This window comes from Peromyscus californicus, unplaced genomic scaffold (genome assembly GCF_007827085.1).
Source record: "Peromyscus californicus insignis strain IS unplaced genomic scaffold, ASM782708v3 Scaffold_4__1_contigs__length_199733344, whole genome shotgun sequence".
Taxonomy (NCBI): domain Eukaryota; kingdom Metazoa; phylum Chordata; class Mammalia; order Rodentia; family Cricetidae; genus Peromyscus; species Peromyscus californicus.
Genome location: NW_026294562.1, coordinates 55498657 through 55516027, shown reverse-complemented (window position 1 = coordinate 55516027; position 17371 = coordinate 55498657). Strand labels below are relative to the sequence as shown.

The following is a 17371-nucleotide window of genomic DNA, read 5'->3' as shown; positions in this document are numbered from 1 at the left end:
AGAATGGTCTAGGCTGTATCTGAAAGTGATTATCATTGCCAGTGACCAAAATCCCTGGTATTCCCATTCCTGGGAACTGGTATCTAGGGAATTCCTATATTGATGAAGGCCTGTTCCTCTTTCAGACCTTAGACAGCAATCTGGCTGGCTCCCCAGATCCAAGCCTTGTAGGCAGTGGATAAAGTCCTGTTAGAATGGGTAGTACCAGGCAGCACCCTCATTCTCCACGACAGGAAAAGATCCATTGTAGCTCACCTTACATTTGGCCTCCTTGGCTGGCTCAGATTCCTCTGAGAAATGGGATGGTTTCAGCATGTTTAAGGGAGGTAGAAATAGACTTGCCCTCTAATTATCTCTTGGGAAACTATCTGTTCACCAAGTTCTCCAAGCAGGACTTGTGACAGAGAGAAACTTTGAGTCCTCAAAAGGCCAAGAATTTGACTTCCTCCTACTAGAGACCAAGCCTGCTCTGCCTCCCAAAAGTTAGGGAGGACCTAGGCTGCCTCTGCTGTGCCCTTGGTTGCCCTCTGTGGCCAGACCCTTGGCTCTCTCGGCTTCAAGATGATTAATGTGTCACAGGCTGGTGGAGGAAATCAGAAGATGGGACCTGGAGATAAAGAGAATTGTAAACAGGACATCTTTCCACCTAAATGGATTTAAGGGTAATCTGGGATTAACAGGAAAGGGGCACACACACACACACACAAAAAAAAAAAAAAAGAAAGAAAGAAAGAAAAAGAAAAAAGAAACTGTAAGCCAAGCCCAGAACCACAGAGTTACCTCATCCCTCCTGGGACCAGGTGTCCTAGTTCCATATCCATGCATATTCTCCTAAGGTTGCAAACCCTCCTCCCCTTCACAGAGTAGTGTGAGGGCTGATGCTGAGTCTGAACCCACACATACACCCCAGGAGTAAGACAGACCCACCCTAGCTTGGGGGCAGGCATGGCTGCAGAAGCTATTTTCCACCTGAACTGCCAACATTCTTGCAGAGAAAGAAAGCCTGGACAGAAATCAAGCCCTTCTCTCTCCCTCTTCTTCCCTAGAATGAAGGCTCATCTCCTTCTGGAAAGTCTCAGCAGAGCACGTTGGAAACATGTCTTCATTCTCCCACCTCTGCCCCATCCCACTCTGGCTGCTGTCCCACTGCCTTGGCTAAGCACCTGCACCAGTCAGCCAATGGAGCCACCTTTTTGGGTGTCTGGGGATTGAATCCAGACAGGGCTCCAGGGCTTCAAGTCCTCCTTCCCCTGGTGGATTTAGTCCCAGGCAGCAACACAAACAGGAGGGCTCAGAGCTCAGAAGAATGCACAATTACCAGACCAGGCAGGGACGAAAAAATACGGTTTTCTTAAATTATTTTTTATTTTATGTGTATGAGTGTTTTGCCTACATGTATATCCGTGTGTCAGATCTCTTGGAACTGAGTTACAGAAAGTTGTGAGCGACCATGTGGGTGCTGAGAATCAAACCTAGATTCTCTGGAAGAGTGCTTAACCACTAAGATATCCCTCTAGCTTGAAAAAAATCAGTTTTGAATGGGAACAGCTCACATAAAGTCTAAGAACAAGGACTTTGGAGACAGAAGAGTAGATCTGGCTAGATTTGGGGCTGCACACCTTTAATCTCAGCATTCAGGCAGCAGAGGCAGGTGGATCTCTGAGTTTGAGGCCATTCTGAACTACATAGCAAGTTTCAGGCCAGCCAGGACTACTACAGTAAGACCTGTCTATCTGAAAAAAAAATTTTTTTAATAAGCGTAGATTTGAGTTCCCAGACTTCTGTAACTAGCTGTGTGACTATGGACAATTGACCATCATCACTTAGCACCCATTTTCATCATCTGCTTAATAGGATATACCTGTGGTATTAGGAGCTAGTAATAATACAGAAGAGTAAGCTGGGCGGTGGTGGTACACACCTTTAATCCCAGCACTCTGTGAGTTCAAGGCCAGCCTGGGCTACCGAGTGAGTTCCAGGAAAGGCTCCAAAGCTACTCAGAGAAACCCTGTCTCAAGAAAACCAAAAAATAAAAAATAAAATAACAGAGAAGGCCTGCAGTACCAATCCGACTGAAGGAGGTGAGGGCTTGGCTGTTTCTGAGGAGTTTATTCTCAGGGGACTCGGGACCACCCCTTGGCTCAAAGAGTCAGATAAGGAGTCCTGGAAGAGGGAAAATCTTGGACTGAGACTTGTGTCCTGAGCCACACGCTATTGCTGATGGCAGACTGATGCAGAGCTGGATTCAAATGGCCGTGAGACAAAGACAAGTTAGATACAGTCAGAGAGGTAAACACACAGGACTCAAGAGACAGAATGGCTTTAGTCTTGAGTGCTGGACACGTCCCAGACCTGTAATTCCACCCAACACTAGTTTATCTGGACAGTGAGGAGATAGGGTCTTGGTGATAGGAGGTGGAATTCAATCTACCCTGGCATCTCTGTTCACTCCACTCATTTAAGCTCTCTTTTGCCAAAGTCCTACTAAGCCTGGAATAGCTTCTCTGCCGACTGCAAACCTGTCTGTTTCCTTGTTCTGCCAGGTTTTTGGGAACACTGGCCCTGCTACCAGAACCCCAGGACCCCCCATGAGTGCTGGTAAAGGAAGTCCTGGATAGTGAAGTCCTGGCTGGTCCAGGAGTGAGTACTCCACCATGCCACCCATCCTCCAGCGCCTGCAGCAGTCCACCACGATGATGAGCCGCAGGAAAATCCTGCTATTGGTACTCGGGTGCAGCACCATAAGCCTCCTCATCCACCAGGGGTCGCAGCTCAGTTGGTAAGTGGGAAGACTTCAGTGTGGGGGTATGGTATGGCCTGGTAGGAGATACTGTAGTCCAGAGCAACCAAAAGGCTTCTCTGGGCTACCCTCCCTTCCTGTAATCTAAAAGTACTTTCTATACATATCCTCTAGAGCAGTGATTCTCAACCTTCCTAATGCTGCGACGCTTTAATACAGTCCCTCATGTTGTGATGACCCCCAACTATAAAATTATTGTTGCTACTTTGTAACTGTAATTTTGCTAGTTATGAATTATAATGCAACTATCTGTGTTTTCCAATGGTCTTAGGTGACACCTGTGAAAGAGTCATTTGACCCCCAGATTGAGAACCACTGCTCTAGTGTCAGACAGGCAAGGACTGGACTGAGTGAATTGCTCAGTCACGGAGTTAGTTAGCCTGTCTTTCCTACAGTATCACAGCTGAATGCTTCCTCAAGGGGTTGCAAACAGTTTGTGTTGCTTTGTTCTTTTGAGACAGGGTCTCACTTCGTAGCCTTTTTTTGTTTTTGTTTTGTGAGACAGGGTTTCTCTGTGTACTTTTGGTGCCTGTCCTGGATCTCGCTCTGTAGACCAGGCTGGCCTTGAACTCACAGAGATCCACCTGCCTCTGCCTCCCGAGTGCTGGGATTAAAGGCATGCGCCACCACCGCACCACTGCCCGGCCTTTGTAGCCTTTTTTAAAGCTCTTCTTTGCAACCAAAAATCTCCTCTTGAAACTCACTATTTAGACTGGGATGGTCTCAAACTCACAGAGATTGATTCGCCTGCCTCTGCCTCTCTAGTGCTGGGATTAAAGGCGTGTGACACTACCCTACCTGTCCTTGTGCTCCTGATCCTCCTACCTCTCCTGGGTGCTGGGATTACAGGTGTATACCACCACACCTAGACACCAAGTTAAGAAGTGCTAGAGATCAAACCCATGGCCTCAAGAATGCTAGGCAAGTATTTTACCAACTGAGCTAAATCCTAAATCCTGCAAACAACTTACTAGTCCATTGGTTGGGACACAGTTATTCATTTCTGAGATCATGTCCTCACCTATAAAGTGTGTGACCCTCTGGTCATCTTGATAGAAGGCACCATGCAATGAGAATTGGTCTCTATTCCTGATTTCCTGTGTGAACCCACCAAATCCCTGCACCTTTCAAGGTGTCAATTTCTCCCATATTCCACATAGTTCCTGAGAATAGTATAAATAGACCCAGTGTCACTTGCCAAAGGATTTTCTGTTTTTTTGTTTTTGTTGTTTTGTTTTTGTTTTTCAAGACAGGGTTTCTCTGTGTAGCTTTGTACCTTTCCTGGAACTCACTCTGTAGCCCAGGCTGGCCTGGAACTCACAGAGATCCACCTACCTCTGCCTCCCAAGCGCTGGGATTAAAGGCGTGCGCCACCACTGCCTGGCGGATTTTCTGGTTTTATAGATGATGTCTATATAGACATTATCCTGAGCCCAAACTAGCTACAGGTAGGAATTCCCCATGGCGTTCTCAAGCTGTTTAGAGCTGTCCTTGTCACTTGATGCTTAGGACAGTACAGAAGAATCAGAAGTGATTCAAAGCCTGTTCACATCTGAGAGGTAGCTAGTAATTCCAAACATCCTTGCTTCAGGATGTAGGAACAGAAATGAAAATGCCATAAGGGCTATTCTTAAGTTTAGAATGCCTAGTACAAAGCAAAAGCTCAAGAAATGCACACATAAATAAGTGGTGCTCCAAAGACCTTAATAGAAACGTAACAAGAACGACCAATGTATTGCTGCAAAGTTTGATGTTAACCTCCCCCACAGTGATGAACGAGTTAAAGAAATGAGAAAAAAGACAGAACAAGCCGGGCGGTGGTGGCGCACGCCTTTAATCCCAGCACTCGGGAGGCAGAGCCAGGCGGATCTCTGTGAGTTCGAGGCCAGCCTGGGCTACCAAGTGAGTTCCAGGAGAGGCGCAAAGCTACACAGAGAAACCCTGTCTCGAAAAACCAAAAAAAAAAAAAAAAAAAAAAAAAAAGACAGAACAAGATTTGGTGACTTAGAGTTGGCTCCAGATTCTCTTCAGGTCCTCCATTTCTATACATTTAAAGTAAGATCTCTCAAAGATCTCCAAGGGCTGTTGGCCTTTACACTATTTCTACATTTAAAATTTACCTTAGGCTGGGTGGTGGTGGTGGTGGCGGTGGTGGTGCACAATTTTAATTCCAGCACTTGGGAGCTAGAGGCAGACAGATCTCTGTGAGTTCAAGGCCAGCCTGGTCTACAGAGCAAGTTCCAGGACAGCCAGGGCTACACAGACACACAGAGAAACCCTGTCTCAGAAAACAATGACTTTAGATAGAGCCAGGCATGCTGATGTACATCTTTGATCCCAGCACTTGGGAGGCAGAGGCAGGCAGATCTCTGTGAGTTCAAGGCCAGCCTGGTCTACACAGCAAGTTCCATGACAGCCAGGGCTACATAGTGAGATGAGACTCTGTCTCAAAACAATTTTTTTAACCTTAAAACTTAGCAGAGAGGGCTGGAGAGATGGCTCAGAGGTTAAGAGCACTGACTGCCCTTCCAGAGGACCTGGGTTCAATTCCCAGCAACCACATGGTGGCTCACAACCATCTATAATGGGCTCTTCTGGCATGCAGGCAAACTGAATACACAATAAATAAATCTTAAAAAAAAAAAAAAAAAAAAACTTAGCAGAGAAGCCGGGTGTTGGTGACTCACGCCTGTAATCCCAGCACTCAGAAGGCCAAGACAGGAGGATCACAAATTCAAAGGCAGACTGAGCAACACAGCCCCTGACAGCTTGCCTGGGCTACACACTAACGCTTCTTAAAAAAAAAAAAAAAATGGAGATGGTTCAGCAGGAAAAAGTGTTTTTCAAGCAAGCTTGATGACTGGAGTTCCAGCCACAGATCCCAAGTGAAAGGCCATGTGTGATGACTCACATCTTTAATCCCAGAACTCTTTTTTTTTTTTCTTTCTTTCTTTTTTTTTTTTTTAAATATTTATTTATTTATTATGTATACAGTGTTCTGTCTGCATGTATGCTTGCAGGCCAGAAGAGGGCACCAGATCTCATTACAGATGGTTGTGAGCCACCATGTGGTTGCTGGGAATTGAACTCAGGACCTCTGGAAGAGCAGTTGGTGCTCTTAACCTCTGAGCCATTTCTCCAGCCCCTCTTTCTTTCTTTTTAAAACAAGGTATCTCTATGTAGCTGTCCTGGAACTCACTGTGTATACCAGGATGGCCTCTAAGTCCCCAAGATCGAGAGTGGGATTAAAGCATGCACCACCACTGCCTGGCTAATCCCAGGACTCTTTATTTAATACATAATTTTTTATGTTCATTGGTGTTTTGCCTACATGTATGTCTGTATGAAGGTGTCAGAAGCCTTGGAAGTGGAGTTATAGACAGTTGTGAGCTGCCATGTGGGTGCTGGGAATTGAACCTGAGTCCTCTAGGAGAGCAGTCAGTGCTCCCAACTGCTGTGCCATCTCTCCAGCTTCAAATCCTGGAACTCTAAAGGAGAAATGGGAGATGGAGACAGGAGAATCAGCCAGAAGGGCACAGTCCAACTAGCCTGCTCTACTCAGCACAGAGACAGAAAAAAGAAAGTCTTAGCCTCAACAAAGTAGAAAGAACAAATTGTCCTGAGCTCCACATGCACACCATGGCACATGTGTACTTGTACATATACACACATGGAATAAATTAAGTCATAAAAATTAAAAAACGAAATCCTCAAAACAGCTACTGAAATAAAAAAACATTTATTCTCTTTCCATTTCTATGAGTCATGAATCCAAATGTGGCTAAGAACTCCTGATTCCAGGTCTTTTGTAGGTTTTCAGTCATGGTGTCTCCAGACCTACAGTCTTTGCTGAAGGACGACTGACTGAAAGGGTCTGAAAGAGTTCACTCAGGTAGCCTGGCAGACTTAGTTCTTCAAGCGAACTCATGGGCTCTGGGCTCAGTCCTCCGCTTCTTTGGACTGTCATGTGGTCTCTAGCTGACTGCCCGCAGTCCGCCTGCCTCCTTCTAATTTAAATTATCCTGGCCAGGAGGTGGTGATGCTTTACTTCCAGCACATGGAAGCAGAGGCAGGCAGATCTCAGGAAGTTCAAAGTCAGCTTGGTCTACAGAGCAAGTTCAAGGACAGCCAGGGCTACACACAGAAAAACCCAGTCTTGAAAAACCAAAAAAATAGGCCGGGCAGTGATGGCGCACACCTTTAATCCCGGCAGAGGCAGAGACAGGCAGATCTCTGTGTAAGTTCGAGACCAGCCTGGGCTACAGAGTGAGTTCCAGGAAAGGCGCAAAGCTACACAGAGAAACCCTGTCTCGAAAAACCAAAAAAATAAAAAATAACCTGGTGGTGGTGGTGGTGGTGGTGGTGGTGGTGGTGGTGGTGGTGGTGGTGGTGGTAACAGCACAGGCCTTTAATCCCAGCACTCGAGAGGCAGAGGCAGGCCAATATCTGAGCTACAGAGCAAGTTCCAGGGCAGCCAGGACTACACAAAGAAACCCTGCCTCAAAAAACCAAAAATAAACAAATAAATAATCAATCAATCCTGGAGACAGTGAGAGAAAAACCATTGACCTTTCCCTGCTATAAATTAAGAGGTGGCTGGGTAGTGGTGGCACAGGCCTTTAATCCCGGCACTCCAGAGGCAAAGTCAGGTGGATCTCTGAGTTAGAGGCCAGCCTGGCCTACAGAGTTCCAGCACAGCCAGGTCGACACAGAGAAACCCTGTCTTGACAAACTAAAAATAAAATAATTTAGAGATGATACTTCATCATTTCTACCCTATTCTATTGCATACACTCTATCAGTTAAGTCTAGCCCCACTCAGTGGAAAGAGAATACATATAAGGGTGCCACTATCAGGAAGTCAGCATGGGTGTTCAGGCTCATCTTTTTTTTTTTTTTTTTTTTTTTAGTTTTTTGTTTTGTTTTACTTTTTGGTTTTTCGAGGCAGGGTTTCTCAGTGTGACAGACCTAGCTGCCCTGGAACTCCCTTTGTAGACCAGGCTGGCCTTGAACTCACACAGAGATCCACCTGCCTCTGCCTCATGAGTGCTGGGATTAAAGGTGTGTGTCACTACTGCTTCCCCCTCCTTCTTTTACTTTTTTTTTTTTTTTAACAGTTTCAGTGTGTAACTTTGGCTGCCCAAGACCTCACTATGGAGACCAGACTGGCTTTGAACTCACCTTGATCCACCTAGCTTTGCCTCTCGAGTGCTGAGATTAAAGTCCTGTGTGTACCACCACGTTCCCCGGTTTACTACCTCCTCCCCACCACATCACCCCCCCCCCCAAGTCCCCTTATTTGTATATGGGCAATTTTGCATGCAGTGCCATCTAAGGCCAGAAGAGGGCCTGTGTGACTGGAGTTACAGACAAATGCGGCCAAGTGGGTCCTGGGAATTGAACCCGGTTCCTCTTGAAGGCGCAGCAAGTGTTCTTAGGGTTTATCTTTTTTGTTTGTTTGGTTTTGGTTTTGGTTTTTGAGACAGAGTTTCTCTGTTTTGGTGCCTTTCCTGGAACTCTCTCTGTAGCCCAGGCTGGCCTCGAACTCACAGAGCTCCGCCTGTCTCTGCCTCCCGAGTGCTGGGATTAAAGGCGTGCGCCACCACCGCCCAGCCGTAGGGTTCATCTTAAACGCTAGCAAGCCCTGTAGGGCTCATCTTAAAGGCTACCTGCCACCCAATCTCTCCTATCACAGAATAAAGCCCAGCTGGTCTACTCTTGCACACTGGCCGCCCTTGTCCCCCAAACTCACCGCTCCCCTTGCATTATCTCCTCTCACACCCCCTGGGCTTTGCAGGTACCCCAAGTTGTTTCCTCTGAGCTGCCCGCCTCTGCGAGAGTCGCCACCCCGTGCCAAGCACACGGCCGTGGCCTTCCTGAAGACCCACAAGACAGCGGGCACCACGGTGCAGAACATCCTGTTCCGCTTCGCAGAACGCCACAATCTCACCGTGGCCCTGCCTCACCCAAGCTGCGAGCACCAGTTCTGCTACCCGCGAAACTTCTCGGCGCACTTCGTGCACCCGGCCACGCGGCCCCCGCACATGCTGGCCAGCCACCTGCGCTTCGACCGCGCCGAACTCGAACGCCTCATGCCGCCGGACACGGTCTACGTCACCATCCTGCGCGAACCGGCCGCCATGTTCGAGTCGCTCTTCAGCTACTACAACCAGTACTGCCCGGCCTTCCGGCGCGTGCCCAACGCGTCGCTCGAGGCGTTCCTGCGCGCACCCGAGGCCTACTACCGTCCAGGCGAGCACTTTGCCATGTTTGCGCACAACACGCTGGCCTACGACCTGGGAGGCGACAACGAGCGCAGCCCCCGCGAGGACGCCGCCTACCTGGCGGGCCTCATCCGCCAGGTGGAGGAGGTTTTTCTCGCTCGTCATGATCGCAGAGTACTTCGACGAGTCACTCGTGCTCCTGCGGCGCCTGCTGGCCTGGGACCTGGACGACGTGCTCTACGCCAAGCTCAACGCGCGCGCCGCCACCTCGCGCCTGGCCACCATCCCCGAGGCGCTGGCGCGGGCCGCGCGCACCTGGAACGCGCTCGACGCCGGCCTCTACGACCACTTCAACGCCACCTTCTGGCGCCGCGTGGCGCGCGCCGGCCGCGCATGCGTCGAGCGCGAGGCGCGCGAGTTGCGCGAGGCCCGCCAGCGTCTGCTGCGCCGTTGCTTTGGTGACGAGCCGGTGCTGCGACCCGCGGCGCAGATTCGCACCAAGCAGCTGCAGCCTTGGCAGCCTAGCCGCAAAGTGGACATCATGGGCTATGACCTGCCTGGCGGCGGTGCCGGCCCCTCCACGGAGGCCTGCCTCAAGCTTGCTATGCCTGAGGTGCAATATTCAAACTATCTGTTGCGGAAGCAGAAGCGCCGAGGTGGTGTGCGGTCGAGGCCGGAACCGGTCCTGGATAATCCTCCCCCTCGACCCATCCGAGCGTTGCCCCGCATCCCCCAGGGTACCTGAGTTCTGTCTGCCTCCTGGAACCCAGGTCTTGCTCCGTTAGGGCCCTTTTATTCTCCACAGGCTTGAGCCCTGTGTCCAAATGGAGGTGCATCTGCATCTGAGCCTGCCACCCCAGTGTCGCCTGAACCCCACTTTCTGGGATGGCATTGATGGGCCACCCACTCCTCCTTCCCAATTGGTTGGTGACTTTGACAAGAGATCCAAGGGTGTTCCAATACTGCCTACCCTGCCTTTTTCTGGGGACTGAGAACCCCACCTGTCTTTTGAGGGGCTGAGGCCCCCCACCTGTGTGAAGTGGATGACCACAAGCCCCGGAGAGGGACTAAGTCCTGGGAAAACGCCGTGCTTCCTGTCAGCACCTGGGCTTTGTTCTTCCCAGAGCTGCAGAGGTCCGCTACTGTCTTCCAGTCGACTTCCCTACACACCTAAGCTGCTCCCAGACACCCAGAACCAAGAGTTCTTGGGTTGGGCTTTTTGTTTGGTCCTTCTTCCTCCTCCTTCTTGGGTTGGGCTTTTTGTTTGGTCCTTTTTCCTCCTCCTCTTCCTCCTTCTCTTCTTTTTTTAAATAAAATAACTTTAAATGTGTATTCAGTTACTGAAGGTCAGAATCTCCAAGTGTGAAGATAAGGCAGATCTTTGAGGGATGCTGTGGCTGGACCCAGACTTGATCAAGCTCGCTGCCCCTTCCAAAGTCCTTTGACTTGGCATACCCACAGTGACCATAGCCATCTGGGCCCCACTCATTTGCCAAAGTGTCTCTTCTCATTCAGTTCAGCCACATCTCCCTAGCATCAAGTTTGGGAATGCAGATGAACAAGAAGATAGGCCCTCGAACCTCTAGGTGCTCCTAGGGGACAGTGGACAGAAGCAAGCCTGGAACTACCACATGGTTTTGACAGGCTGGGAGCAGGATCACTTTCAGGTAAGGGGGTGGGGCTTAACTCCAGTCTTATCTCCCCCTGCAAGGCCTTGACTTCACCACTGGGCATTTCCTTACCCACAAGAAGATATGACTTGGATAATGATCGATTCCTCTCCCCAGTTTCCCTTAGCACAGCTAAATACACTTTGAAATGCAATCTCCCTTAAAGAACAGCAGAGAGGCAGGGCATGGTGGCAAATGCCTTTAACCCCAGCACTAGGAAGGTGTCAATTTGAAACCAACCTGGCCTACAAAGTTCTAGGCCACTCAGAGCTATCTAGTGAGACCCTGTCCCCCAAAACAAACAAAAATGAGAACTAGGAATTCTGTTGCTTTCTCTAGCTACCTTGAAGTAGCTAGGCAAGTAATACCACAATAGCTAACGTAGTCTGCTATGTGCCAGCTACCACTTTAGAGCTTTGTTTGAATTGATTTGTGAGATAAACATTATTTCCCACATGATGGAACTGTACCTTAGGTTAAATGATCCAGTCCCACAGCTAGAAAGTACAATCAGGATTTGAACCCAGGCCCTGTCGCTTTAGTACATGCTCACATGTGCAGTTTCTAGTGTCATTCAAATAAAGAAGGTCACATGCCACAGGCTGACCCTTTGGACCTTCTCCCAAAAGAATGTAAAGTAAGACACTGCTATCAGTTTTTATTTTTCAGTGAGACAATGGTTGACTTGTTTGGGCAAGGAAGGTTGTAGAGGTTGGTTGGCAAGCTTTCTGAAACTTCATCAAATTATCTGTTTATTCTTAGTATAACAAAATACCTGAAACTCCATAGCATATGAAGGGAGAAATCTCTTTTGGCTCAGAGTTCTGGAGGCTCAGAGCATGGCACCAGCCTCTGCTTAGCTTCTGGTGAGGGCCTCACGGCAGGACAAGCAGATAAAGACAAAAGACGAAGAAACAAAACAATATGGCACAACTCTCACAGAAATTAATTCGTTCCCAAGAACAAGTATACCCAGCCAGTCACTTCTCACAGGTCCTACCTACCTCCTCTCAACAGTTATAGATCAAACTTCAACACAAGGTTTGGAGGCGACAAACAGTATGGAAACCACAGGTCTTTGAACGGGGCTCTTTTTACGGCACCCCACTTTTCGCCAGTAGAGCTATGGAAGGAGCAATAATTAGTGTCATGCAAAGCTATAATTAAGTTCCTCCTGCTAAGCAGCAATAAAGAATTGTACTAGACTCAAGGCCATCTAAGTCAGGTGTCCTCTGGCCCCCAGGCCTAGAAAGTACTCACTATTCTGCCACCTTCCTGTAGCTCTAGCCTTCGGTCATACCTCTGCAAGAACTGTCCTTTATCCTGCCCTTGGTTGCTTCAGAAAATTCAGACATGCCTTATATCTGCCTTGCTAGGCTCTCTCGTGCTCCCTGGCCCTTGGGCATAGCCTTTTTTATATGGTCAAGTTCAACAAAGGTACAACTCTGGATTCAAAAATGCCTGAGTCCAGGAGCTAATGGAACCCTTCTCACTAGGAGAGGCTTCTTCTAGCTGACTTGGGGCAGAGGCTCTAGGACTCCTTGATCCAAAGAGCTACAGGGTGAGCTATACCCAGGAGATAGGCTCGGGCTCTTGGGTCTCCAGCGTCTTCTAACAAGGTTCCTTGTATAACATGCATTTCGTTTGCTGCCCAATCTGTGGCCTACTTCTTGTGACTCTGGAGTGTGGCATTGGCAAATGTGGCCTGCTGCAAGGCTGTCACCCTAAGGCCTGGAGCTGGTATAGAAATAGTCACCATAGGGCCCAGTGGCAGTGGCACACGCCTTTAAACCCAGCACTCAGGAGGCAGAGCCAGGTGGATCTCTGTGAGTTCAAGGCCAACATGGTCTACAGATCGAGATCCAGGACAGGCACCAAAACTACAAGGAGAAACCCTGTCTCGAAAAACCAAAAAAAAAAAAAAAAAGAAAAAAAGAAATAGTCACCATAGTGGAGTGGCGATGCATCTGATTTGAATAGCAGTTGACCATCAGTGCTCTGGAGTTCAAAGCTGGCTTTGTCTCCTACTGGCTACATTCTTCGAAACTGGCCTTGGCGCCCCATTTTCCTCACCTGTGAGGTCAAGTTTCCTAAATGGAGCTTTGGGAACAGTGAATGAGATTATCTACCTAGCACTGGGCTGGTTTGTGGAAACTCCCTTAAGGAGCCCCATCTGCTTTTGAAGACAAGATTTCTCTGTATAGCCCTGGCTGTCCTGGAACTTGCATTGTAGACCAGGCTGGCCTGGCTCTGCCTCCTGAGTGCTGGGATTAAAGGCGTGCACCACCACCATCCAGCTGCCCCATCTGGTTTTATCATTTTCCCCGATATAAATACCCTGTACCTGGTATATGTCATAGGTTGGCATGTCCTATAAGAATTGTTCACCCGAGAATGGTGGAACATGTCTGTAATTCCAGCATCCAGGAAATAGAGGAAAAAGGATTGGGGAACTGAGGTCATCTTCAGTTACTTAATGAGTTCAAGACTAGCTTGGACTACATGAGATTCTATCTTTAAAAAAAAAAAAAAAAGCAGCCGGGCGGTGGTGGCGCACGCCTTTAATCCCAGCACTCGGGAGGCAGAGCCAGGCGGATCTCTGTGAGTTCGAGGCCAGCCTGGTCTCCAAAGCGAGTTCCAGGAAAGGTGCAAAGCTACACAGAGAAACCCTGTCTCGAAAAACCAAAAAAAAAAAAAAAAAAAGCTTTCAGTCGATAGAAGAAAGCATTTTGAGGAAGAATGTTGTTTTCCTGCTTTGTCCGAAGACATATCATAGCCCAGCAGCAGCCTTGGTTTTTATGACCAGGGAAGAACAACCAAGTGTGTGGAACACAATGGCTGCAGGCTGCAGTCAGGAGAGGCTCTCTGCAGGAGGCACAGACAGCTGAGAAAGGACAGGAGAAGGTATCTGAGACAGAGGGAACAGCCACACAGACATTTGATGTGAGAAAGGCCGGCCATCTGTGAGACTGGATACTGGATGCTATAGTAATGGGTCTGGAATGTTCTCAACTAAGGGACTATTGGGAAGTGGTTAAAAACACTTTTTAAAGAGGTAGGACCCAGAGAAAGGTTTCCAGGTCACTGAAGGCTATGTCCTGGGATCTTTCTCTCTCTTTTCTTTTTCTTTTCTTTCATGTCTTGGCCATGAAATAAATAGCTCGCATTCCTGCCATGATGTGCTGCATCTCCACAACCAGGCATGGTGGCACACACCACCTCCCAGCACTTGGGAGACAGAGGCAGGTGGATCTCTGAGTTCGAGGCCAGCCTGGTCTACAGAGTGAGAGCACTTTCTGCATTTCCAGAGAACCCCGGCTCTGTTCCCAGAGGCCACATGGCAGCTCACATTTTCTGTAACAATACTTCCAGGGTCTCTAACTCCCTCTTCTGGCCTCCACCAGTACAGACATACAGACAGGTTAAACACTATAAAATAAATAAATCTTTAAAAAGAAAAGAAAAGGCCTGGTAGGGTGGCACATGCCTGTTAATTCCAGCACCAGGGAGGCAGGGGAAGGCACATCTCCCTGAGTTCGAGGTTACTTTGTCTACAGAGTAAGCCTGTACATATGTGCATAAACACACACACAAAACATCAAGGACCTGGCATCTGGTGGCGTCAGAGCACACACACACACACACACACACCAACCCTGTGGCGTCAGAGCACACACACACACACACCAACCCTGTGGCGTCAGAGCACACACACACACACACACACACACACACACACACACACACACACACACACACACACACACACACACCCCAACCCTGTCCACACTAACATTCGTCATGCCAGGGCCGGGCAGGAGCGAGAGGCACAAGTTGCAAGATAGCGCGCTCCTGAGGATTGCGGAGCACCGCGCACAGTGCAGCCTTTTCGCGCTCTGGTTTCGCAGCTGGCCAGAGCTTCTGGGCCCCGATGTGGGCGGTGAATGGGGAGTCAGATGTCATGGGAACCATGCTGGGAGGCATCGCTGCCACCGCTTGCGTTTCCAGGAGGATCCTAGGGAAGAAACCCAGACTGCTAGCCAGTCCGCCGGCCTCAGACCTCGCAGCCGGGGCCTGTCTTGTGAGGGCTCAGCCCTCGGGGAGCGCCATGGATGCAGGCGCCACCCCCGCTGCTGCTCCTCGGAGCCGGCACCTGATCCTGCACCGCAGAGGAGCAAAGGGACCGCAAGAGCAGCCCCAGTGCTGAAGAGGTTACTTCTCAGGAGGCTTTGGCTAGGTCAATTTAAAAGAGATGTTACTAAGAATTATTGGAATGGGGACGGGCGGTGGTGGCGCACGCCTTTAATCCCAGCACTCGGGAGGCAGAGGCAGGTGGATCTCTGTGAGTTTGAGGCCAGCCTGGACTACAGAGCGAGATCCAGGCCAGCCAGGGCTGTTACACAGACAAACACTGTCTCGGGTGTGTTAGTTTTCACTGCAGCAGCAGGCTGCCTCTGCTGCCAGAGCTACGTCATCACCTGTCGCCAGGTGTGACATGCACACCCCTTAAAAGTGCCCGCTAGAGCACAGCTCACTCTCTTTTCTCTCTCTTGCCTCTTCTTTCTTCTTTGCCTCTTGCTCCTCTTGTCTCTCTGTCTATCTGCCGGCCTCTCTCATGTCCCCACTCCAACATGGCCTGTCACTCTTTCACTCTCCCCCTCCCCCAATAAACCTCTTGCACTAACTGTTGCCCCTGGCGTCTTTGCTTAGTGGCATACCTTGGAAGGCCCGCCAAATGGTACCCACTTTGCCTTTCTTTTTTATTTATCATTACAGCATGAAGACACACAAATTACACCGTTACGCTGTGGAAGTGTAATTCATGATAGGAGTTTCCATCATGCTCATGAACAGATAACAGCAATAAAGACGGCAGCTCAAGAGACACTCATCAAACCTTCCTGTGAAGGGACTGAAGAATCTATCTTGATTCTTTCCTCAACATCTGAAATTGCTTCCTGTTGGTTAGTGTCCATATCACCTGCTTGTACTTCCACCAGCAAAAAAAAAAAAAAGGCAAACTTACTGTTTCTGAGTAAGCAATCCATCCTCCCAAAATTGATCATATTTACAACATGGTTTACGTCCTGTATTCTAGGACACTGAGCATCTTCTATTCCGCTGTCCCTACTTTCAATAGTATTTGCCTTGAGGCAGGAGAGATGACCCAGCAGGAGAGCACTGGTGGCTCATCCACGGGAGCCAGGTTTGACTCCCAGCACAGAGACTTGGTCGCCCTCTTCTGGCCTCCGTGGATACTGCATACACATGATTCACAGAAATACATGCAGACAAAACACTCATATACATGAAAGAAAGAAAAGAAAGAAAGAAAGAAAGAAAGAAGGAAGGAAGGTGGCCGGGCGGTGGTGGCGCACGCCTTTAATCCCAGCACTCGGGAGGCAGAGCCAGGCGGATCTCCGTGAGTTCGAGGCCAGCCTGGGCTACCAAGTGAGTCCCAGGAGAGGCGCAAAGCTACACAGAGAAACCCTGTCTTGAAAAACCAAAAAAAAAAAAGAAGGAAGGAAGGAAGGAAGGAAGGAAGGAAGGAAGGAAGGAAGGAAGGAAGGAAGGAAGGAAGGAAGGAAGGAAGGAAGGAAGGAAGGAAGGAAGGAAGGAAGGAAGGAAGGAAGGAAGGAAGGGAAACAGAGAAAGAAAGAAAAGAATAGGTGTCCTTAGGGAATAAAGAGATGGCTCAGTGGTTTAGAGTACCTGTCACTCTTGCTGAGGACCTAAGTTCAATTCTCAGCACCCACATGGTGGCTCACAATCACCCTAACTCCAGTTTCAGGGTCTCCAACATTTTCTTCTGACTCTCACAGGCACCAGGCATGTTAATGGCACATATACATATATGCAGACTAAACATTCATATACATAAAATTAAATAAATCTTTAAAAAAAATTGTCTCCAATGATAGCCTTTCTCTTAGAAGGATGACTTCAGTCCTGATCTCAGGCATAACTTCGTAGGCAGGCTTACGTGTTCCAAATCTTTGAGGAGGATGTTAAGTGGAAAGTACTGAAAAGAGTTTAATGGTACTCTCAACTCTGAAAATTCCAGCATCAAAAACAGTTTTGCGCCGGGCGGTGGTGGCGCACGCCTTTAATCCCAGCACTCGGGAGGCAGAGCCAGGCGGATCTCTGTGAGTTCGAGGCCAGCCTGGGCTACCAAGTGAGTTCCAGGAGAGGCGCAAAGCTACACAGAGAGACCCTGTCTCGAAAAAAAAAAAAAAAAACAGTTTTGCAGGCTGGAGAGATGGCTCAGCGGTTAAGAGCACTGCTTGTTCTTCCAAAGGTCCTGAGTTCAATTCCCAGCAACCACATGGTAGCTCACAACCATCTATAATGAGATCTGATGCCCTCTTCTAGCCTACAGGCAAAACATGCAGGCAGAATACTGTATACATAATAAATAAATTAAAAAAAAACAGTTTTGCCAATTTCCTCCCATATTTCTGCAGCTACTCCATCCATCCATTCTCTCTGCTCAGGCCTCTCTTTCATCACATTTATGGCAGTGATACACTCTCTAGCTGTAATCCTTCCACAATCACCAGCTTTTGGTTTATTTGCTTTTCTGCAAGAGATGTTTTTGCTTGGGTTACTGTTTTGGCCTCTAGATACTTCAAGTTTAATTAGATTATTGAAAGTTTTTAAAAATAAATATTAGTGTG

General features: G+C 48.6%; 1 protein-coding gene across 1 annotated transcript; it reads left to right on the top strand.

Moving 5' to 3' along the window:
* Positions 1–1332: 1332 nt before the first annotated feature.
* On the top strand, positions 1333–10354 carry Gal3st3 (galactose-3-O-sulfotransferase 3). The gene is given in 4 exon segments (XM_052761409.1): positions 1333–2081; positions 2544–2779; positions 8598–9174; positions 9176–10354. Coding segments are annotated over 3 exon segments (1296 nt in total). The 5' UTR covers positions 1333–2081; positions 2544–2654; the 3' UTR covers positions 9770–10354.
* The last annotated feature ends 7017 nt before the right edge of the window (positions 10355–17371 follow it).